Source organism: Agelaius tricolor, unplaced genomic scaffold, assembly GCF_023055355.1.
Source record: "Agelaius tricolor isolate 1412-34295 unplaced genomic scaffold, bAgeTri1.0.p SCAF_7, whole genome shotgun sequence".
Lineage (NCBI taxonomy): Eukaryota > Metazoa > Chordata > Aves > Passeriformes > Icteridae > Agelaius > Agelaius tricolor.
This window is the reverse complement of record NW_027269267.1, coordinates 5100250-5124573: the sequence shown is the minus strand read 5'-3', so window position 1 is coordinate 5124573 and position 24324 is coordinate 5100250. Positions and strand designations below refer to the sequence as shown.

At 44.5% G+C, this 24324-nt stretch overlaps 1 protein-coding gene across 1 annotated transcript; it reads left to right on the top strand.

Annotated features, from left to right (window-relative positions):
- Nucleotides 1-19923: 19923 nt before the first annotated feature.
- Nucleotides 19924-22823, top strand: LOC139591903 (trefoil factor 2-like). Its single transcript, XM_071431132.1, is given in 4 exon segments — nucleotides 19924-20020; nucleotides 20023-20109; nucleotides 21035-21181; nucleotides 22543-22823. Coding segments are annotated over 4 exon segments (591 nt in total). The 3' UTR covers nucleotides 22803-22823.
- Nucleotides 22824-24324: the final 1501 nt, after the last annotated feature.

The window sequence follows — 24324 nt, the reverse complement described above, 5'->3', positions numbered from 1 at the left end:
TGTTCCCAAAAGCTGCCTGTTCCCAAAAGCTGCCTGTTCCTAAGGGCTGCCTGTTCCCAAGAGCTGCCTGTTACCAAAAGCTGCCTGTTCCCAAAAGCTGCCTGTTCCCAAGAGCTGCCTGTTCCTAAGGGCTTCCTGTTCCCAAAAGCTCCCTCTTCCCAAGGGCTATCTTTTCCCAAAAGCTGCCTGTTCCCAAAAGCTCCCTTCTCCTAAAAGCTGCCCTTTCCCAAGAGCTGCCTGTTCCCAAAATCTCCCTGTTCCCCAGGGCTGCCTGCACCCAGCTGGTGCCTGCCAGGGTGACCCCTGCACCCCAAAGCTTGGCAGGCAGCAGTGTCACCTTTTGTACCCCACTGACGTCACCAGCCCTGCAATGTTGACTGAGCCCTAATCAGTCCCTATGGATAGCAATTACTGCAATGAGTGTAGCATTTAATGAGCTCCCTTCAGGCCCTCTGGAAGTTCCCAGGAAGCAACAGAAACCACAGGCACACACGGGAATGGGGCTTCTGCCAGGCTTTTCTTGTCAATGATGGTTTTGCTGCTGAACTGCAGCTCCCCCAGATCCAGAATCCCAATTTCCCCAGTGCTACAACCTCTGCAGATTATCTAGCAAGGCAGGGAGAGCCTGGAATGGAAGGACTGCACCACTGCTCTGCCTTTCACCTGAAAGCACAGGGACCAAATCCACCAAACACTGGTAAAAGAAAGGAGGTATAATAACAAGCCCCTCTGCAAATCCTGTCTCATTTGGGGCTGCACATATTTGCCTCACAAAGAAAAAAACTATTTCTTCCTTTTTCCCCCCCATCACTTGCAGCCCCTGTTCATTTTGTCCCCTGGATCACCATCACTTGCATAATTTAAGAAGCAAATAGAAAATATTGCTGCACACACATATAAAAGCATTGATCTGGTGATTCACTGTATTGGAGAACTTATTTAGCAGCTGGCAGAGCACACACCCAGTGATAAATGAGAGCCAGGCTGGTGAGAATGCCCAGCTTGATGGTTGAACTTCCCTTTGCCCAGGATCAGCCACTTGCCTGCTTTGAATGTGCTAAAAACACATTAATCTAAAGTGACTAAAAAAATTAAAACAATTAAAAGCTCCACAATTAAAATCAGTGTGTTTGAGTGAACACAACCAGTGTCAAATAAAAGCCTCAAAAGGGATTTTTTCCTTTGGATACATGTCCTGCCCAAAGCCTGCAGATGGGCATTATCCTGAATCTCTGAAAACTCAGGAGTTTCCCTATCGGCATCCAGGAAATGTAAAATCCAGCATCTGAAATTAGCCTGGACTCCTGCATAACACTTCATAGGGAAGTGATGCTTCACTACCAAGAAATATTAAATATTAAGTGAAGATTATGCTTATAGCTGTAAAGTTATGTGCAAGGTGAAATGTAGCTCAGTACAGGACCATGGTGGACATGATGGACACAGCAAATGAAGAAAATTTGAGCACTGTTCCTCAGAAAAGGAGGGGGGTAAAGGTTGGGACACCAATGATTTGGGTTTCTCTGAGCTGTGGTAGCACAGTCACACAGAGATCTGCTGTCCCAGCAATGCTGCTTGTTGAACAGACCAAAAATCACATTTTTCTGAATCAGATTAGGAATTATTGGAGCTTCTTTCTTTCTTGAGTTGGTGAAAAGCTGATTTAAACCATTCAGTAGCTCAAAGGGAGCAGCCCCATCCTACCAGCAGAGAATTAGGGAGTAAAGCTGTGTTGATGCTTTCAAATTCTGTATGGGAGCCTCTCACTCTGTTGTGTATGTGACATCAGGAAAAATAAAGTGGCTTTGAGAACATACCCCAAGGACTGTGCTACAAAAGATCAATTTTCATTCTCCAAGATAAATGAACTCAAAAAACAAGCCAATATTCAGAAGGGAAAAGAGATTTCCTAAAGGCTTAGTTAATCTGCTAACAGTGTAAGGTTTATTTAAATAAGTTTCTGGGGCATCATCCTGTATAATCCATGCTTTACACAGCTCAGAAGGGTTTCTTATGGAGAAACCTTTAAGGTTTCTAATGGAGAAAGCTTTAACTTTGAGGTTATGGTGGTGTTCACAGGGGTCCCAGGATGAGGGAAGCGACGAGGATCTGACTCCATGTTGCAGAAGGTTTGATTTATTATTTAATGATATATATTACATTAAAACTATACTAAAAGAATAGAAGAAAGGATTTCATCAGAAGGCTAGCTAAGAATAGAAAAAGAAGGAATGATAACAAAAGCTTGTGGCTCAGACGCTCTGTCCAAGCCAGCTGACTGCGATTGGCCATCAATTAGAAACAACCCCATGAGCCCAATCCCAGATGCACCTGTTGCATTCCACAGCAGCAGACAATCATTGGTTACATTCTGTTCCTGAGGCCTCTCAGCTCCTCAGGAGAAAGGATCCTAGCAAAAGGATTTCCCATAAAAGATGTCTGTGACAATAACCTATTTCACTGGGCAGCCCTTTGCTCAGAGGACTGACCTGTGTTGTTCCATTTCTAGTGACAGTGCAGCCCTGGGCTCGTGGCTGCTTTGGATGCAGGTTTGGATCCATCAGTGCAAGGGCAGGTGTGGCCCTGACAGGACCAAGGAGAAGCTGACAGCAGGACCTGTGACATGGCAGTGGTTTGGAAACAGATGATCTTTGAGGTTCTTTCCAAGCCAAAGCAGTCAATGATTCTGTGACATGCAGCCTTCAGGGGACAGCCTGTGCTGTGGTGTCCCTTATTCCAGGGCTGTGGCATGGGAGGAGGACTTGGGAATGCTTGAGGAGGCAAATGCCAGTGTGTGCCCACAGCAGAGATCTCCTGAGCATGGCTGGGGAGCAAGAACAAGGGCTAGGAGGAGCTCAGGGTAATCCTGGAAGAAAAACAACCCTATCTCCAGGTCATTAAGTACACAAATTAACCAGAAAAAAATCAATTCCTTTCTGCTGCAGCAAGCTCAGGCGTGGATGTGCTCAGATGCTGGTGGAGGGAGGGGAAGGGGAATGGGAAAATTTGTCCTCTCAGCACCCCTGGATTATGGGAATCTTTTAAACAGCAGCATTGTCCCAGCTGTGCACAGGAACCAGGGCAGGGCAGAGAGGCTGGGCATGGATGGGGATGCTCACACTGGGGTGCTGTGCACATCCCCCAGGTCCTGGCTGGTGCTGCAGATGCCATGGGCTATTAAGGGTGCAGACAACCAAACTGAGCCCTGAGGAACAGCACTCAGGGACTTGGGCATACCCAAACGTGCTCAGTTTGCCAAGAAAACATAAAGACCTCTATCTCTGGTAATTAATCCCTTTGTATTCCTGTCCCAATACTGCTGAAGAAGAGGAAAGCTGGAGGAAAAATGGAGTTTGCAATTATCAGCCCTTCCCATGCAGCCCTCAGGACTGGCTCCTCCAGGTCAGGGACGGCCCCAGACCAGGGACAGGCAGGGCCCAGCCATGGCTGGTGCAGGTTCTGCCCTCCCTGGGGCCCACTCAAAGCTGAACTCCTGCTCCTTTATCCCTGGGCACTTCTGGTTTCAGGAAAAATGGGGGAAAAGTGCTGGGCTGTGGCTTCATCCCTCCCCATCTCCTGCAGGGATCTCGCATCTCAGGTGGGTTTTACTCCCATGACTTCAGCTCTGAACAATCAACCACACCCCACAGCACGTGGAGGAGAATTTTTTGGACTCCATGATCTCAGAGGTCTTTTCCAACCTAATTAATTTGTGATTTCAAAACCAGTTTTGCTAACTTTTAGGTTTGTTATGGAGGACTGGAGAGGAAAGACACCATCTGAGTTTAGCTGGATGGCAAGGGGGTGAAGCAGAGAACCTGCTGAAATCTGCTTTCATCCTGCTGCTTTCCTGAGGAGAGGGATTGCTGACTTTCTCCTGTGAGGAAAATGAGGCAGGAGCAAAAGGCTGGCTCCCAAAACCAGAGCAAGAGGCTGACCCAGCAATTCCAGCCTCGTTCCTGCAGGATCACACACTGACCCAGCACAAATGAGGGGCTCAGGAGAGCCCTGCTGCCTCCTGGGCTGTGTAGGGAGGTGAAAAAGGGGTCTGGCCACCTCAGTCTGGGGTTGTTGTAGCATTTTCCTGGAATCAGGGGTGGGGCTTTGGCTGGGCTGTTTTCCCTGGTGACCATGAGCAGTCACACCAAGCCATCAGTGACCCACACTGAGCTTCAGGGGACTTGGAGCCAGAGGGGTAACCTGCAGTGCAGGAATCCTGAAGCTGTTAAAGCAAATATTCACTAGGGCATGAGCAGTTTTTTAATTTTAAAATGTCTAGAAAGGTAAAAGGATGCTAAGAGAAAATGATTTCCTTCTCCTAAATCTCACCCTCCTTTGAGCTGTGGCATGAGAGGGATGAGTTCAGAACAGGAATGGCCCAAACTTTAGTCAAGGACAGGATTTAAGGCACATCTGCTTTGTAGGGGTCTCTATGCACAAAGCCCATTGGATTTAACCAACTACAAAGAGGAAGAAAGAGAGGAAGAGGTTATTTAAGGGTTCATTTTCTCTCCACCAGTCCCACAGACAGATGACTCACATTTTTATATCCCAGAGGAACATAAAGATGACAGATGGAGAACACAAAGCCCTTTGTCCTCATCCTGTCCCCATTCACCCCCTTTGCTGCCACCATGGCACAGGAATTGGTCTCTCCAAGGACACAAGCAAATTTGTTTTCTTTCTTTCTATTAAAGGGTGAAATGAATGAGGTCAGGAAAGTCCCAGAAAGTCCTGTTGGCACTAGGATGACCCACCTAGTGTGAATGGCAGCCAAATGTTCACGCCAGGCTGGTCCCTGACCCTGGTGACATCTAAAGCAAATTAATTTCACCTTTCCACGTCCAGACAGGCTCCTTCAAAAGGGAGAAAGCTTCATTGCCAAGGTTGCCCTTTAAAGACCTTCCCAGCTGTCCTCTCACCTGAAATCTGTTTGGGAGCTGTTTTTAGGAGCATTTCAGCTGAGGGTATCTCATCCTTTCACACATCTGCAGGTCTGTGCTTCCCTAAGGGCAGCAATGGGCATCGCTTGCTTTGAACATTGCAAATCTCATTGAGAGCAATGCAGCACCAAGAAATTCACCAAATTAGGCCTTGCAGTAGTGATTATTTGGTTACATCATGCAGTTACAATGGCCAAGTTTAGATCCAACACGGGAAGAAAACCTCTGACTAAAAATTCCTGACCAGTGTGTTCACTCCCATAACTGGTAGGGAACGTTCTAATCAAAGTTTGTATAAAACTACTCTTAGGAATAGCAAACAAAGCATTTACTAAATAACAGTTACTCTGAACAGATCCCAGCACACACAGCAGGACTTGCAGAGGTGGCAACAAATAATTTAAATCATTGGCAGGAGTTTTTTTCTTACTGCTAATGCAATTTTATTAAGTAAAAATATCTTTAAGGGGCAAAGGGACTGAGCCAGGCATTTAACTCCAGTCTAGAGCAGAGAATGAGGGGAAAAGCTCCAATCCTGAAACCCTCAGGTGAGAGCAGCAGGCTGGGGCTCCCAACTTCCAAGGCTTCATTCTGGCTCACACAATTCCCCTCTCAGTTTCTCCCCTTCTTAATGCCAACAATTAAATGGGCTTCAGGTGAAGGTGGCTGCTCCTGTTGCCAAATGAGGAGGAACATCCAGCAGGCAGGGAAGGGTTCCTCAGAAATCAGTCCCCTATTTTTACAGGGGCCTCATGTTCTCCACATTTCCAAACCTCTCCTCTGTTATCGAGGAGGTGAATAAAGAGGTTTTGAACCACTCCAAACAAAGTCCAACCAGGCTGGGACTAAAACCCAGAAAGAGCATTTGTACAGCAGAGGAACAGTGGGTTCCAACAAGCAGAAACTCATAGTTCAGTTTATTAGCAATTAAACCCCACTGGCCTCAGTGGGTGCAAAGCCCTTCACAGGATGGGTCAGGCTCATCTGGTCCCTCCTCCCTGCCCAAGCAGGGGCATCCCAGAGCACAGAATTGTGTCCAGATGCTCTGGAATATCTCCTTGGCTGCACCGTGCTGTGTGCCTGGGCTCTGCACTGGTGCCAGCTCAGAATTTAACCCAGTGGCTCTCCAAAGCTGCAGGAGGGGGACTTTTGCCACCAATTCAGCATTTTCAGTGGGGCAGGGCTGGTGAAAGAGCTGGGCTGCTTTCCTTTGTTTACCTGCCTGGCATGAGTGTGCCTATAATGCTGGGCCAGAGCCTGCTCCAGCTTTGGGCAAACTGGTTTAACTTTGGGAGAAAAGCAGTGTTTGTTCTGTGGCTGCTGAAATGAGAAGTGCTGTGAACTCCCCCTGAATCCACCAGGTTTCCATGCAGTTCATCAACAGCAAAGACTGCTCTTAGCACATCTGTTTGTCCTCACAGATGCTGCTGCTGCTGCTGCTGCCCTTCCAGAAGCCTCAGTGGCTTTTACCAGAGCCACTGGATGGCACCAGCATGGGCTGACACCAGCACATCCCCAGCTGTGACAGATGAGTAATGTGATGATTGACTCTCACAATTACCAGACAAATATCAGGTATATAGGTTAAAAAAAGGGTGGTTTTTTTCACCTCCTGTGTAGTTATCAAGGGACAGCTGGAGTTGGGATATATGAGAGGGTTGGCTTTTCACTATGGTGACATCTGACCTCCAGTCAGGATTTGAGGAAGCAAACTCCACCATTAGCCTGTGTCAGTGTCCCAGTTCTTTACCCAGGTGTGCCAATAACCCCTCCCTTCCCCTCCCTTGCCCCTGCTAAGTGCTGTCCATCAATCTTAACATTCCAGCAAGGGCATCCTCTGGTTGGCAGAGTTCCAAAGATGCCTCTCAGCCCTGGGGACATTGGGCATCCAGGTGTCATTTGTCCCTTGAGACTTCCCCTCCCTTACCTGGTTGGTGGGACCCTACCCCTTCCCTGCCCCTCTCCCCAGGGTTAAAAGACACAGCAACCACGTGGCCCTTGGGTTCTGTTGGAGCTGGTGCTGCATTCAGAGGCCTGGGTGCCAGGAATAAAGCTCTGGATCAAAACCCTCCAGCAGGACCCGTCTCCTTTTCCTTCACCATCCCCTAAGGCCTTTCCACCAGAGGTAAACCTGAGCTCCTGCTTGCCTGGACTTGTCCCAGGCTCCAGCTGCAGCATCCAGGCAGCCAAAGGTGTCTCTGAGGTGAAACCACCACAGCTGCCACTCTTGGTCAAGCACCGAGGGCCAGACGAGCCCAGGCACGTTCCATCCAGCAATATTGGGATCTAATCCCACTGGACAGTGAAGGAGTCAATGGACAGGACTTTGGGAGAGGCTAAAGGGTTAAAAGGCAAAACCTCCATGGTGTGGGTGAGCACGTGGTGGGGAAAATACTTTGCTCCCAGCTCCATAACATTTTCTCTATTCAGTCTTCTGTTGTATTTTTGATAAGGTTTAATAAACCTTTCTAAATTAAAGTGAGTAGCTATTTCTCACATCAGCCCTGTCCCTTCCCAAGCCTCCCTGCACACCACCCCAGCTGCCTGAAACCATGCCTGTGATGGGATTCACAGGGTCTGAGGATGAGGGAAGAGATGAGGATCTGACTCCATGGTTCAGAAGGCTGATTTTTTATTTTATTATATATATTATATTAAAAATATACTAAAATAATAGAAGAAAGGATTTCATCAGAAGACTAGCTAAGAATAGAAAAAGAAAGAATGAATAACAAAGGCTTGTGTCTTGGACAGAGAGTCTGAGCCAGCTGGGCTGTGATTGGCCATTAATTAGAAACAACCACATGAGGCCAATCCCAGATGCACCTGTTGCATTCCACAGCAGCAGATAACCATTGGTTACATTTTGTTCCTGAGGTCTCTCAGCTTCTCAGGAGAAAAAAAATCCTAAGGAAAGGATTTTTCAGAAAATATCATGGCTACACATGCCCAGCCTGCTGCCCAGTTATTTTTGCTCTCCCAGTTCCTTTTCCTCTCCATTCTGACTCGCAGCCCTTCATCATCAGCTCCCACAGGACTATCAGTAGCATATCTGTCTGACACAGGCAGCTCCACTGCTATAAATTCTCCACAGCCCATTGAATAGAGACCTTTTAATTAGGTTTTAAGAATTTTCTCATTAGTGGAGAGACATTGAGAATTCAGGTCTCATTTATGAAAAGCAAAATATGTTAGAGAGGGAAGCTGCATGGTTTACTGCAGTATTAGAATTTCTTCCCCATATTTATGGGCATGGATTAATTGCTGTTTTGCTGCTGTGGACAGAAATACATTTGAATTCATATTGAATATGTTTAATTTCTTTTTATTGTGCTACAAATGACAGATTTAACCCAGCGATCCAATGTGAGAGCTCTCTTGGGTTACTGCATTGTCTGTTTAACATATAGAGAAAATGTGAACAAAATCTTTCATCATCAACATTTGATTGCCCTGCTGTTTGCACCAAACTAGCTTTGTGTTCTCACTACCAAAGAGGTTTTCTGGCTTTCACTTTGCCCTTGAGAAAGGACTTCATATGAGAGTGGGGAAGGTTGAGGCAGTGCCACACCCTTGGCAAGTTGTTGGGAAGGATGAAAATTTGACAAGAAAGTCTCACAGATATGTGTGCTTAGCAGAAAGATTTTTGAATGTAGAGTCTGATGAAGGAATAGAGATGGAAGCAAGTTTTGATATAGAAGAAAAGAATTGCTGGGCCAATCTGACTGGATAACCAAGGATGCACAGGGTGTGTTAGTTAGAAGGGGCTTTTATGGCTTAGAACAAAGGATAAACCCACCCCAAACAAGAAGATGTTTTTACCAAGCAGAAAGACAGCACAGGCAAACAAGTCAGCAAAGATGCAAGTAGAAAAAAGGTCTCAGAATTTTCCACTGCAAGAAAACTGAAAAACAACTTCTAGCTTAAACTGCAATGTACTGACTTTTAGTGATTGGAGAACAGTAACATGAATATGGTAATTACAGTAGTTATGACAGGCTATAGATAAAAGTTCAGGTATAGATTGGTTGTACTGCATTAAGATGCTCAGCAAAGAACAGTCTATAATGCATTGGAACCTAAACCAAAGGGTCTCCAGGCCTGCCTGCAGCTGGAGCTGACAGCTGTGGGCACAGGCTCTGTCACCCACCACCCTGGGCTGCTGCAACCTCTTGGATGGAATAAACTGCATTTTGGAGAGCCCCTGGAGTCCCCCATCCCTCATTTCAGCTCTTACAGCAAGAGTGGACAGGCAAAGCTGTGCTGCCTTGGGCCCTGGACACACTTTTGGCCACAGCAAGAGGGGAAGTGTCCCCTTCTCGTGTCCTCCCAGCTGCTGCTGCCACAGACTCACGGAATTCATGAACCAGCTGTGATATTTTTGGTCTTTTAAAGCCCAGATGGATTTTCCCTCCCAGGAACTGTTGCAAATGGCTTTTTGTTGAGGTGACAAGGACCCCTCTTGTTTGCCCTATCCCAAAACACCTTCAGGTGGGGAAGGGCTGTCACAGCTCTGTTCTGCCAACACAATCCTTGCAGGCCTCAAGTTCTGCTTCAGTCCACTCATCCTGACAAAACTTCATGTTGGGGAGACCCCAGCCAGCTCTAGCAGCCGAATTTGGATCCTGCTGGGTGCATTTGGCCCAGCCCTTGCTCCTCAGCTGTGGATCAGAGTGGCTGCAGCTCTTTTCCTTTCCTGGGGTTACTCCAGGTAAGCAGGACACAGCAAGGGCAGCCTCAGGTGCCCTTTCCTGTGCTGGGGCATCCTTCATCCCAGCTGGAAATCTCCAATGTGCTCCTCTGGGCTGAGCTCTGGCTTCTGCAATGCTCTCACCTGCTGTAACTTTTTGTGAAAAAAGCACAGTAAAATAAGACGTTCCTGTTAAGATTTTTCTGTCTAGAGAGATTTTTTTTTTTCTTTTCTGATTCTTGCCAGAACTTTACATTTGTTCATTTTGTATGCCCAGTCTCTTTAAAATCTTTAAAGTGAAGATTTCAAAGGAATTTCATAGCTAGCCTTTCTTTTTTCTGTTGAAATTTCTACTTGCTTTCTTTCTACTTTCTACTTTATCATTATTTTGTTAAATCCCTTGAAGAATTGAACTGAATAGAGACCCAGTTTTCCCCTGAAGTAGCTCTCCCAGTAATCATCATATATCAACTCTTGCTAACACTGGAGCTTAATATTTCTCCCTCTATTTTTAACCACATTTAATTGATGCAGAAAAACACTTCCTAGCCAATATTTCCTCCCCTCACAGTCATCAATGAAAAGAGCAGTAAGTGAAACTTGCTAAAAACAGCAATAATCTCGACTGCACTCTGCCAGCTCTGTAGGTAATTTTTGCTATCAGCTCAGCTGAGCCAGCCCAGGTCACTTTCTGACCTCAATTCTTTCCCAGACCCTGTCACACTGCACGTCCCTCTCAGCCTTTCCTCACCATCAGCAGTTCAAGCAATATCTTTTTGCTGCCCACTTTTGAAACCACTAGAGCAAAACTCCTCTGAAGTGACCTTTTCCTCCCACACAGGGTCTTAGGCTCACTGATTATTTCCTAAGTCTCCTGCTTCTCCTATTTCAGGCATTTCTCATTTGTATTTATCTCTTTAGCTATTTGTATCAGAAATAACCTTGCAGCCCTTTGCCTGCATTGCCTGGTTTTCAAAGTTTTGATCATTGTTCCCATAGTAGCAAATGAGAGCCATGGATTTTTTTTTTTTATTATCTCTTGTGTCCCAAATAATATTCAGTCCTTGACATGTGAGGTGAAACCCAGAGCTCTCAATCTGCTCTAAGAAACTGCCAGAAAAGGAAAGGGGTAACATTTCCTTTTAGCTGGCAGGGTGAATGGCTGCTGACCCCTGCCTGCTCCTATTTACACTGCTAATTGCTCTGACATTAATGAATGAATTATGCTAAAGTCATGTGTGAAAAACGCCAATCACATGTTTTTAAAATTTCAAAAGTTTAATGATAATAAAATGGTTATAAAAATAGTAATATAATTAGAGTAATAATAATTTGGACAATTTGGATTAGGACAAAACGAGACAATAGAGACAAAGAGTTACAGACAGTCTGGGTACCCTTTTCTGGGTAGCATAAGCCCGAAAAAGGACACACTTTAACGGAGGATTAACCCTTAAAAACAACAGCCTGTTGCATATTCATACACCTCATCCATGATGCATAAATTCCATTCAAACACAGGATTCTGTCTGGTCAGTGTCAACTTATTCCTCTTTATCCTGACTGTATCTTCAGGGCAGGAAGAAGTTCATTTCTTCTGATAATGGAGCAATAAATTCTCTTTCTCTGAAAGATTCAGGTGTCCTGTGGCTGCTATCTCAGTGCGAGTCCTTTCTTTAAAAAAAGTATCTTACATAGCATAGTTTCTATTTTAACCTTATGTTATAACCTCAAACTATACTTAACACACTACTTAAGAAAATGAATACAGCATAACTTTCTAACATAACACACATAATATTCATTTTTATATTTGCGAAAAGCCAATCACAAAATACTCCTTTTTCACAGATGCAATATGGGCAATGTGTATCAGCTGTTTGATGCCATTGCCCTCAGAACATCAGTGTTTGGGGCTGCTGGGTGGCCTCAGTGACCCCCTGTCCCTGTCCCTGTGTGCAGTGAGAGGGGCTGGCTCAGTCCCTTGCAGGTGCTGCTCTTTCACTGCACTGTAAGAATCCCTCCCTCCACACCTCCAGTCACTGTGGAAGGGAACAGACCCAAAAGCCTTCTCCACGTCACAACTGATGCTGGATTTGGGTCTTTCTTCTGGGAATCACAGCCAATCCACAGATGAGGGTTTGCTTCAGGTTTTGGTGAGTTTCTGAATGATCTGTGAAGCCTCACCCATCAGTGTCGCAGACATCTTTCATGAAAAATCCTTTCTTAGGATTTTTCCTTGTGAGAAGCTGCAGTTTCAGCAACCAAAAGCAACCAATGGTTATCTGCTGCTGTGGAATGCAACAGGTAGACCCCTGATTGGTCTCCTGTGGGTGTTTGGATTTCCTGACCACTCATGGCAGAGCTGGCTCTTGCTCTCTGTCTGAGACACAGATCTTTGTTATTCATTCTTGTCTATTCTTAGCTTAGCTAGCTTCTGAAGAAACCTTTTCCTTTCTATTTCTTTTTAGTATAGTCTTAATGTAACATATATAATAAAATAATAAATCAAGCCTTCTGATCATGGAGTCAACATTCTCGTCTCTTCTTCATCCTGAAAACCCTTGTGACCACGGTCACACATCAGCATTTTACATTCTCCAAACCAGGACCAAATTTTACCAGATTCAGTATTAAACTCAAGCTAGATTATCTTGTCTTTGAGCTTGAAACTTTCACTAGATGATTTGAAAAGATGTCCTTGAGAAATGGTGAAAATCAAAAGATGCAATGATAAAATCATGGGATTGTCCAAACTAAATCAATCCCTCCCTAGCCCAGTTTCCTGAGCCAGTTACAGGTGCTCACAGGAGATCTTCAACAAGAAGCAAAGATAATCCAGTCATACACTACATTATTTTCATTTCCCAGTCCTGCTCCATCATTTTATTAAATGCTTTCTGGTTGTTTTATTCTGAGAAATGATGAGTAACTTTTGCTCAAGTCCAGCCAGCCACAGGCAGTGATACTTTCCAAAAAATACCCTTCCAACCTCCAAGGATCTGCAGCTTAGACATTTCCTGAGATAGATGTGCAGTCTGGGGATTGAACAGCCCCAAACAATATTTGTTCAATGAATTCATACAGGTCAAAAAACAAACAGACTTGTGGGAAGTTTTATCATCCACAGCTGAATTGCATCATATCCCTGTGCTGTGTGATGAGCCATCTTCCTTCATGTGCTTCTAACTTAGCACTGAGACTTTTATGTTAGATGAGACCATGAGCTGTGCCCCCTGTGACCTGTCTGGACCTGGAGAGGCCTGGTGTACACAAATATTCCTGATGGGCATGCTGGCCCACACTGCTGTCCCCTTTTACAGGGACCTTTTACAGGCTGGAGATTGAGAGCACAGCATGAAAAAGTAGACACAGAGTGGGTTTATAAAATGGAAAAGCTTTGTAAATCTGTGATTGTTGATTCCTTGCCTAAGGACTGTTAATCTGGCATTTTCTTTTGTCATGGTTGCTAAGCACTGGGCTGCTGTTTTCTCCAAACTCTCTGTTATCCTCCATGTGCTCCTGCCATCCTCCCCCTGCACTCACAGGAACCTCAGTGTCACAGGCATCTTTCATGAAAAATCCTTTCCTTAGGATTTTTCCTCCTGAGAAGCTGAGAGGCCTCAGGAACAAAATGTAACCAATGGTTACCTGCTGCTGTGGAATGCAACAGGTGCATCTGGGATTGGTCTCATGTGGTTGTTACTAATTAATGGCCAATCACAGCCCAGCTGGCTCAGACAGAGAGCCCAAGCCACAAACCTTTGTTTTCATTCCTTCTTTTTCTATTCTTAGCTAGCCTTATGATGAAATCCTTTCTTCTATTCTTTTAGTATAGTTTTAATGTAATATATATAATAAAATAAAAAATCAGCCTTCTGAAACATGGAGTCAGATCCTCGTCTCTTCCCTCATCCTGAGACCCCTGTGGACATGGTCACACTCAGTGATCACAGCCAGCTCAGGTTCCTTTGCTGGAGCTGAAAAGGTGGGATTGCCCCTTTCCCAGGTGTGCATCACTCCACATTTCCAGATGTGATGCCTCACATGCCACCTGTTAGAGATGGATAATGAGATGATTGGCTCTGGCAATTAAAGGATAACTATTGTGTGAATATCAATAAAAGCTTTAGTGATGTATGGTTATGTTATTGTGGTTTAGATGTCCTCTGTTCTCCCCATGGTTCCCTTTCCCCCCTGTATTGTTGCCATCAGACAGCCTGGGCTGTCCAGGACAGGTACAAAGAAGCTGCACAGGTGTCCCTGGCATGGGGCAGCTGGGAATGGAAAAGCTTGGGGGTGCTCAGGGGGTGGGCATGGCAACACCTGAGCTCCAATCCAGGGACAAGAAAGCAGTTTGCACTGATAAATGGCACAGAAGAGCTGACTGACAGACTCTGGGAGGGCCAGGGCTGGCTGATGCAGCCCCCAGGGGTATAAAAGACTGAGCATCCATCCTGAAGATGAACTGGCCATGTGGTGTGCATGAGGGGCAGTTCCCAGCACTGCAGCTTTTTCCTTATGCAGTCCTTTGTTGTGTTTTTGTCAAGGTTTAATAAACCTCTTTAACTTTTCAAAGTGAGCAGTTGTTTCACACACATCCAACCCTGCAGTCATTCCATTTTGCACAATCCATCAGAGCAGCTGCCCCATATTTTCACTGCCACTGAAATCCTGTGTCACCAACAGATTTTACTCTCTCACCTCCTCTTTCAGATGTTTTTGAGCCCATTAGGCTGCAAAGGTCCCAGCATAACTCCCTGCAGGAGCCCTCTCATGACCTCTCCCTGCAGTGAAAACCATCCTGCTCTCTGCTTGTTTTAATCCAGGAGAAAATTTCCCCATCTGGCCTGGCATGATTTAGTTTCTAAGATCCCAACTCTCTTCAAAACATTTTTCCATAGCTCACTGCTCTCATGAGCCAGAGGGATTTTCTCAGCATCTCTTCTAATTGCATTGTCTCCTTTTTAACCCAGGGCAGCCAGAACGTCACAAAGGGACTGGGACAGAACCAGAATTGTGTTTTCTCCTTTGTGCTCCTTTCCTAATAACCGCTGAAAGCAATTTGCCTTTTTTTCACTTTGAATATTCAGCTGGCACATGCACAGTGATGGGAAGCCCTGTGAGTGACAGCAGCTAATTTGCAGCCCATCTTGGTGATTATATCTTAGGTTACTCTTCCTCTCTGCACTTTACTTTTTATTTCATTTACCGTTTATCACCCAGTCAATCTTGTAAAATATTTTCACCACTGTTCAGCTAGCTGCACTTTAAAAAAAAAATATGAAAAATAATTCTGAATCATCAGCATATTCATTGTTTCATTATTCACCAAGCTTTGCTGATCATTTATGAGTATGTTGAGCAAAAATCCTCTCCCCTGTGATTGCTGGCCTTTGTCTCCTCTCTGAAGTTATTTGTTTACCTCTTTCTGAATTTACTTCTCTGCAGTATTTTTTTCTTATTTTCTTTATTTTACTTTGGAAAAAAAAAGGCTTTTTTCTTCTAGTATCTTCCTTTACTCTCTCATTTAATTATTCTGGGTCTATATGTGTGCCTGAGGACATCCTTCTCATATTTTTTGTTCAATGGTAAATATTTACTGAGTTTTTCAGATTGTGTCTTTCAATAGCACCCTGCTGTTTACCAACACCTCACACATTTCACTCTTCCTTTAAGCCCAATTTAATAAGTCTTCTTGATTTATTTTTCCCTTTTTAGATGGTAGCAGGTCAGGATTTGGGTTCCCTCATTGCCTGTGGCATGGTAAACTGGAATGCATCATAACCATTATCATAACAAGACCTTTCAGAGGCCACATTTTCAACCAGATCTGCATTTCTCAGGGGTTTCTTGATTTCATTACAAATCTGATGGGGGTCTAGAAAATAAACAAAATACGTATTTCCCTGCTTTGCTGGCTCCAGCCAGTGTGTCCTCTTCTCCACAGGCTGGTCCCCACCTCATTTCAGGAAGGATAAGGATTTTCTGGGGTTATTTTGGTGCTCACAGAAAATGATGGCAATGCTGAGATCACGGACTGCTTGGAGATCCCAGAAGCATTAGGGAAAATTACTGGCTCAGATCAGTATTTCTGAGCTGGCACTGGGCTTTGCAGTCACAATCAGACCTTTTTGTAGTGTATTGGATGCTGAAATTCAGGCTTTTATCCCTGACTCAGCTCTGAGTTACACATTTGATTCACTTCAGTAATTAAATCTTTCTTTTCACCTTGGGCAAGGATGTTTGCCACAGAAATGTGACAAAAGTCCTCTTCCAGCACTGTCTGTGGTTTGCAGGAATGACATATTCTTTGAAAAAAAATTCCCCTGAAGGAGTTTGAACTCACAAAGTTCAAGTTGATTTTGACAACTGCATGAACACATCTGTGGCAGGGATCTTTATCAAAGCCAGGGATCTCAGGGGTCATTTTGAACTGTCCATTTTCAAAATGAAGGTGTAGGGTTTTCTCTGTTTGTTTTTGACCCCTCAGTGTTATCTGATATAGATATTGTCCTGGTTTGAGGAATTCCATGTGCCTACTTAATATTTTCTGTGCCTCACACGGCTGGAAGGAGCAAATTGCAGACACCCCCTTCCTTTGCCACTGATTTTTTTTCTCTGTTATGATGATTTATTTTAGAGAGCACTAAAAACTTGGGATTTACTTTGTGGGCTGATCAGCAGTGATGTTGGCCCAGTGACAGATTTCTTCATGTCAGCATCCAAACGAAGAGTTACCACAAAAAGAAATTCCCTTCAGGGAAAAACACTCCCTTCAGGATGAAAATCAAAGTTGTACTCTTTGCTTGTTATTTTAAGTGAAAAGAGATAGAAAAAAACCCATCCTTATCCTTCAAAAATTCTGGATTAGGAGAATAAGGAGTTGTAGGCTGCCACCAATCCACAGCAAGATCCAGCTGTGGTTTCTCCTTGCTGGGGAGGAAATGAGAGCACCCCAGTGCAGCTGAAAGGGACCAGGGGAGGATGATGAGGGAGGATCTCGGGTTTGGTGTTGCTGGAATGGCTTCCAAGGTATTAAAGAGTCTTTTTTCTCAGCTCTGCCACTGAAAAAGTCAAGATTCTTCAGCTTTGGTTTTTCAGGTTGTTTATTTTTTCTTATCTAATTTTTTTTTTTTTTTTTTGACTTGCTGAGGTCTGTCCAGCAGGTTGGGTTGAGGCACATGGACCTCCGTTGGGGTGGTGTTAACTTTTTATACTAGAAACTACATGTATTTTATTTACAATAATTTTTTACCTATTATTATTTATTTTTATTTTTATTCTAAATATTTTATTATTAAATTGTTTTATTTATTGTTATTATTATTATTATTACTACTTATAAGTAATACTTATTACTTATGTTAGGCAGTTTCTCTCTACTTTAATCTAAAATTGTCACTGTCGCAGCAGGTGATGGAGGAGAAGAAGAAGAAGAAGAAACACAGAACACTTAGATTCAACACACTTAGATTCTTTTATTTTGCTTCTTGAACCTCCATTCAAAAACTCCAAAATTCCACGTTTTTACTTTGTGATAAATTCACTAACATTCTGTTCAAACTTTTGTTGTTTGTAACTCTTCATACAAAGTTGGTAATTGTTTCCGTGGGTTAAAATCAAAGGCACAGGTGTCTTTGACTTTGAGCTTCCTGCCAGGGTCTCGAGTCTTCTAGGGCAGCCAGAGGAATGTTTTGGGTTTTGACAGGAGGACACGGAGCCTGGAGAGGAGGAAGGAGCCTGGAGAGGAGGAAGGAGCCTGGAGAGGAGCAAGGAGCCCTCCAGGCCCCTCCTGGCCATGGGCACCTGCAGAGCCCGAGCTCCATCACAGAGTTACCGAAAGCTTTAGGCAGGTGCCGGCCTCTCAGAAGGAAACACATTTACAGGGAAACCCCAGATAATTTTCAAGGCTTTGCTATATAAACATATTAAAGATCTTTAAGTAATCCCCTGGCAGAAAGCAGGCAGCCCATTCCCTGTGCTGTGTTTGCTCTGAGATGCCAATCAAACGCTCTTTCCGCAGCGAGAGCTCGGGGCCAGATTTGCCTTTGTGCCCGCAGCTGGGATCGGGCCCAAGGGGTGACAGCCAGCAGATAAGGGCTTGATTAATGTCCAGAAAGGAGCAGGACCAAGAAACTTATCTGCAGTTTCAGCTGACTCACACGATGGGCTGATAATCTCCTGAGAATTCCATGGTCCTCCTCGGATTGGGATCGCTGCTTTCCTCCTGGAGCCACCCTCACTGCCCATCTCCCAGGCTCTGGAAAAGCTCCCCATGATTTCTCTGCACAAGGCATCATGGTGGACCTCTGCACATCAGGGGAAAACTGGATTTTAAAGTTTTCAGTCTATTTTCTCTAAGTGATGGAGGTGAAAATGTGATCCGTGCTGCTGAGTGATGGAGCTGCTGCAGCTCCAGCTGCCTCTTCTGCCCCTTCTGCTCCATCTCCCTCTTCTGCTCCATCTCCCTCTTCTGCCCCTTCTGCTCCATCTCCCTCTTCTGCTCCATCTCCCTCTTCTGCCCCTTCTGCTCCATCTCCCTCTTCTGCTCCATCTCCCTCTTCTGCCCCTTCTGCTCCATCTCCTTCTTCTGCTCCATCTCCTTCTTCTACCCCTTCTGATCCATGTCCCTCTTCTGCCTCTTCTGCTCCATCTCCCTCTTCTGCTCCATCTCCCTCTTCTGCCTGCAGCCTGGGCTCTTGTGACATGGAGGATACTAAAATATCTAATTTACAATTACTACAAAATACCTAATTTATCAATTGTGGCTGTCAATGAGAAACATCTCTCATGTCTTAAATAGGGATGGATATAAATAGAGTTCATACAGTATTGAATAAGTTCACCTTTAGGAAAAAGAACCCTACTATTTTTTCTCTTGTAGGACAAAATCCCTCCCCCTTTGTTGGAAATACTTTTCAACAAATAAACTTCCTCCAGAACACAAGCATAAGAAGCTGAAAGTTCTCACTTTGAGCTTTGTAATGGAAAGATGCACAAAACTAATTCATAAATAATATTCAAAAGCAAGAAGACACAATTCTGTCAAAGATGCAAAAAGTGCATTGAATCTCTTTATTTTGGTGATGACCAGGAAGGGTCACCTGGTGGTTTTCCCATAGGAAAAGTGATGCTGCAGAGCACCCAAGGGGCTGCAGCCTGCCCTGCCTGCTCTGCAGGTGCCTCCTGTTGGGAGATGGTTCCACCATCCCACTGCTTCTCCCTCCTCCTTGGCCCTGCTCTGATTGTTTTTAAGAGCTGACAAGTAGCTAGAAGTTAAGAAATGTTACAGTAAATGGTAGGAAATTGCCCTACCATAAGGAAGATAAAAGCCTTCAGCAGTCCAAGTCCTAAGGCCTGTTGTGCCAAAACAACCCAAAGGCTGCCTGGGAGGCCACCTTTGAAACCAGGAGAAAAGCAATCAGGAAATTATTAGGTCAAACACGGTGCTTCAGAAGTTTGGTTTTGTCAAAACCAATGCAGGTGGTGTTGGATGGGTTGGGAAGTGCTGCTCCTCTCTGGGGATCAGGCAGAGGGGATGGGGACAGTCCCTGAGGTGGCACCTCTGGAACAGGGCCTTGCACAGGGCAGCAACTCCAGAATGAAGCTGGGACTCTCAGGACTGATGCCTGGGTGGGCACAGCACCTGTGGGATAGGCTGAGATCACACAGAAACTCTCATTTCTTCTCTGGTGTCTCTATGGTGTTGGACCTCTGGGGCTTTTGGGGTTTGGTTTTTTCCCTGCTCTTACCTTCTTTTTCTAAACCCCCTTGTGTGGAAACCAACAGTGGCCTTATGTGCTCAGTATTTCTCAGCCACACCTTCCATTTTCTGTGTTTATGTATTTTTTCAGGTGCACAGTGCTCTCCTGAAGCTTGTAGGTATCACAGCTCCAGCCCTCCTCCCTCACCTGATTCAGAGTAAGCATAAAGCCAGGGAAAATCGAGGCAGAAAAAGATACACTGAGTAGAAAATACATGTGCATGTTTTTTAGTAATGACTGGAAAATAAAACTGCCTAGAGGCTTAAAATGCTCTAAAGGCAATGAAATAAGAGCACAATGAAGGTTGGCACTCAGAGCATCTGGCAGCCAGAGGCACCCAGCAGCATCCATTTGATTGTGGGATCACGTAATAGACATGGATCTATAGGTACGTAACAGATATGTGATCAACAGCTCATGGGAGCCCAGAAATTTATCTCTGGGATATCACAATATGCATGGCAACACTTCCTAAGCAAACAAAAGAAAACCCAACCTTCTGGGTGAAGCTTCAGAGGGAACAATGTTATCAGAGCCCGCTGGGCAAACACGGGGAGCGCATAAAACCCGCGGCTTCCAGGGAAGGCAGCACCTCTCCTCCTCTCCTCCTCTCCTCCTTCCAGAGCCATGGATCTCAAGGTGGTCTGTGCACTCTCCATCACCCTCATCATAGCCCTCAGCACCCTGGCAGAGGGAAGTGCACCTCCAAGTAAGTACCCCCATGTGCTGCTGCCCTCCAGGCACGTGTGGGACCCTCATCCCACCAAGGGCAGCCAGAGCCTGTCAGCTTTGGCAGGCCAGACAGAAAATGGCTTTCTGTGCTGCTGCTCATCCCCAAAGTGGAGCCTGCTTTTTAGTTTTTATCAGAGAGATCAATAGCAAAGAAAGATTGCAGCTGGACTCGTGTGTTGTTGGAATAACCAGGAGCCCGCTGCGAAGGCAGAGGTGGTCACTAGAGCAGGACCGGGGCTGGAACAGGAGCCAGCTTTGCCTAAATTTTCTTCTGATATTTGGTTTATGCTGCTTTGCCACGTGAATACAGTTTTAAAGGAGTCTATCTGCCTCCTCATTAAAGGCAAGTCATGTAGGCATCTCCAGAAGTGGAAAGCAAGTCACTCAATGGCAGCTGGAGGACAGCTCCAGAATTTCTTGGTCGTGGCTGACTGTGCAAATGACTTAAAATGTTAAAAGCATTGCTGCAGCTATTTGCACAACATCCTATATTTTATAATATTGCAAAGATTTGGTATCTTTACACCTATTTGAATATCCACTGGACCCTTAAGTCTTTTCCTCTTCACATGAGAAGGGCAAAGCAGAAAAGATTTAATTGCCTAATATTTGAAGTTTATGGGATTTCCCATTTGGTGTGGTCAATTTGAAGCCCACAAACCCCACTTGCTCAGCTGCAAGTGAGACCACAGATTCTCAAAATGTGATGTACAGCCCTGACCAAAGTTGGTAGTGGTGTAAAAGCAACTTTTAAACCATTCAGGTTGTGGTCTTAGCAGGGGACAGAAAAGATGGAAATCATCTAGGGAAAGAGCATTGCTCCCAGTGAGCATTTGATAAACACCTCTCCATGACAGCAGTGCAAACTGACACCTGTAACTTTCTCCTTCTGTCCTGAACAGCAAAATGCCAGTGTAAAGTGGTTCCCAGGGAGAGGACAAACTGTGGCTACCCAGGGATCTCAGCAGCAGAGTGCAAGAAAATTGGGTGCTGCTTCAATGCCTCAGTCCCCAGCGTGCCCTGGTGCTACAACCCCAAACCAAAGAAAGGTAATATCTCTGCCAGAAACACTGATTTACCTCGTGTTTGATAATCCAGAAATGTGTACAACCAGGGAGCAGTTCTGCTTTTCTCCTTAGGCAAGAAAAGTGGGCACAAACCTCTGTTAGGGGACCAGTGGCAGTAAAATGCAAAATTGAGACTTGCTTAGCTGTCAGACTCCTGCCTCATCCTCTTGACACAATATATTTGCTCTTCCTTCAGGTTTTCAGTTATCAAACAACCTGTGCTGGTTACTCAGACACATTTCAGTGTCATTTGTGGTCTTGTCCATGGGTAGAGCGAGGGATACTCAGCACTTATTTAAGTGGGTTTGCTCTGTGGTTACACCTGTCAGCACCATGCTTCTATTTTTTACCATTATTTTCTCAGAGGGGATAACAGGTGCTCTCCTAGTCTTTCTAGGATTAGCTGGATATTTTACATAACTGTGTTAAGTAATGGAGTGTAATTAGCTGTATTAAATAACTCAGTGTGAGCTACATTTGCTGGGCTGACAGCACAACTCCTTCTTAGGAGAGCTTCAGAGCAGTCTCAGCAGCTGCACAGGTGGCATGAAAGGAAATGAGGGTGCAAAGGCAATGTTACCCTACAGAAGAGCCTGATATAAAGTGGAATTAGTCAGCAGGGATCAGAATTACAGTAGGAAAACAGTTTGGCTTTTGAGCACTGCCTGCAACTCTTGTAAACCTTGAAAAATGAGCAGCAGCAACTTAGGGTGGTATTCTCATAGAATTGTTTTTCTGAGCAGAACTGCTCCATGAGAGGAAAACTGAAGTATTCAAGCTGGGTGGTATAATCTCTTTACTTGGGATTTTAGTTTTAAGTGCCTTGAAGAGCTGTGATTTCCTGCTAAAACACTTATTTCCTTTCTATAGCTGAAGCTGGCATGCAGAGAAGGCTGGGTGGTCCTTTCCCTGTGTTAGCCAGGCTGCTCTGGGGTTACCATGGGCTCAGGTCATGGGCATACCTGCTCTGAGGCCAGTGTGTGTGTTACCCCTGCAGGACACACAGGACTTTTCACCCCAGTGCTGCATTTAGGATGGGCTGCTGCCAGACACTTCCAGGGGTGAATTTTGCCTCCTCTTATCCCTGGGGCACAGCAGCAATTCATCACCCTTTGGAATTTAATTTGCCTGGGAGGCTGGGTGAGGATTTGAGTGAATCTGGTGGTTGAAATTGTTTCAGAGAAGGTCATCATGGCCATCCCATCTGCCCAGTGCCCTCACCTTTGTGTCCTGTCTTTTATTCTGAACTATGGTGCTGGACAGACAGAGCACGAAGTAACACATTCTCCTTCCTCCCTTTGTTTTTTTTTTTTTTGGTTTTTTTTTTTTTTTTTGCTTTACAGTGAAGAAAGTGTGTCCCAATGATCCCTACACCAGGATAAACTGTGGCTACCCTGGCATCAAGCCCAGGGAGTGCACAAGGAAGGGCTGCTGCTTCAGGGCACACCCCGCCGGTGTCCCCTGGTGCTTCTACCACCGCGTCGTGGAGGAAGGTAATGTCCCACTGGAGATGTCCCCTGTGTCCCTCTGGGTGCTCCTGGCAGTGTCCCTGCCCTGCCCAGGCCTGCTGTGCTGTGCCAGCCAGAGAATCCTAAGGGTGTGAGCACAAAAAGGTGGCTAAACCCAAAAAAAACCATCTTCTTGTACAGAGCACTCTCTGTACAAGGGTGCTGCTGATGCATCAGGGGTTTGTGGGCAATGTGAGCTTAAGACCCCAGCTGATCCCAGAACAGAGGTGCAGCCACCCAGCTCACATCCACCTTATCATGAGGGATAAAAGGCTTTGCCTTGGAAATGTGGAGTGAAACTTACAGAAATTTCTGATCCCCAGCTAACTTTGTTTTAGTTAGGATTGACCTTTCAGCATCTTTAATAACCAATATTCTCAGCCACACTGTGTTCTGTAATACATGCAACTCACCATAATTTGGTTTTACTGCTCTGGATCATAATTGGCAAACACGTCTACATAGGAGGGTTGGTCGAGATGGCTAAAAAATTCCCTTTTGGGTGTCCTACATTGAGGCAAAACTCTTCCTAGCATCTTGTGTGATTTATGGAGAAAACATGCCCCTTAATCTGCTTCTCCTCTTTACCTCCCCAGCTTGTTAAAGGAGAAACTTCCATGGAGAACTTTGCGATTTTGGATCTGCTCCAACGGAACGACAGACGGAGGTCCCAACTCAGACTTTGTATTTTACAACAGCCATGATTTCTAGGCTGGTTTTTTATCTGGGATTGACTCCTTTCTGATGAAAAGTTACTGGTAGCTTTTATTCTCTCTGTAGGCTAGCACTGCACAGGATTTCACTGTAATAAAACAAGTACAACACAACTTGTGAGGGCTTTTTTTTTGTTTTGTTTTTTGCTGTCTCTATTTTAAAGCTGTGTATTTCTCGGTTTCCCAGGAAATTTGGCATGTCAGCAACCTGCTGATGAGGGAGCAGGCACCAGTGCTTCCAAAAGGAACACAGCACTCAGCTTTTTGTGTTAGTTGCTCTTCACACTTGCAAGTGATTGCTTGAATTTGTCAGCTGGCATCACACGGCCACCCATCCTTCTGAATGCTGGAAATATTCAGAGTTTGCCTTTATATAGATTTAGCTGTGGGCTTGGGGCTTTTATTTCCCCTTGAGACATAGGGAAGGTGCCTTTGATAGCTGGTCTGACTCAAACACCTCCTGCTCTCTCATCTCCCTGTCCCTGGTGCTCACCATGAGCAGGTGCAATGGGTCACACTCAGGAAATGTCTCTGCAGCACTAAAAGCAGCACAGAGGATGCATAAAAAAAAAAAAATTTAAAAAAATTTAAAAAGTAAAACAAAATAAAATAATTAAAAAATAAAAAATTAAAAACTAAAAAATAAATTTAAAATAAAAATAAAATAAAATAAAAAAATAAATAAAATTTAAAAAATAAAATAAAAATAACAAATAAAATAAAGTAAAAAATAAAATAAATAAAATTAAAAAAATAAAAAATAAAAAATAAAAAAATTTAAAAATTAAAAATAAAAATAAAATAAAATAAAATAAAATAAAATGAAAAATAAATAAAATTTTAAAAATAAAATAAAATAAAATAAAATAAAATGAAAAAATAAATAAAATTTAAAAAATAAAAT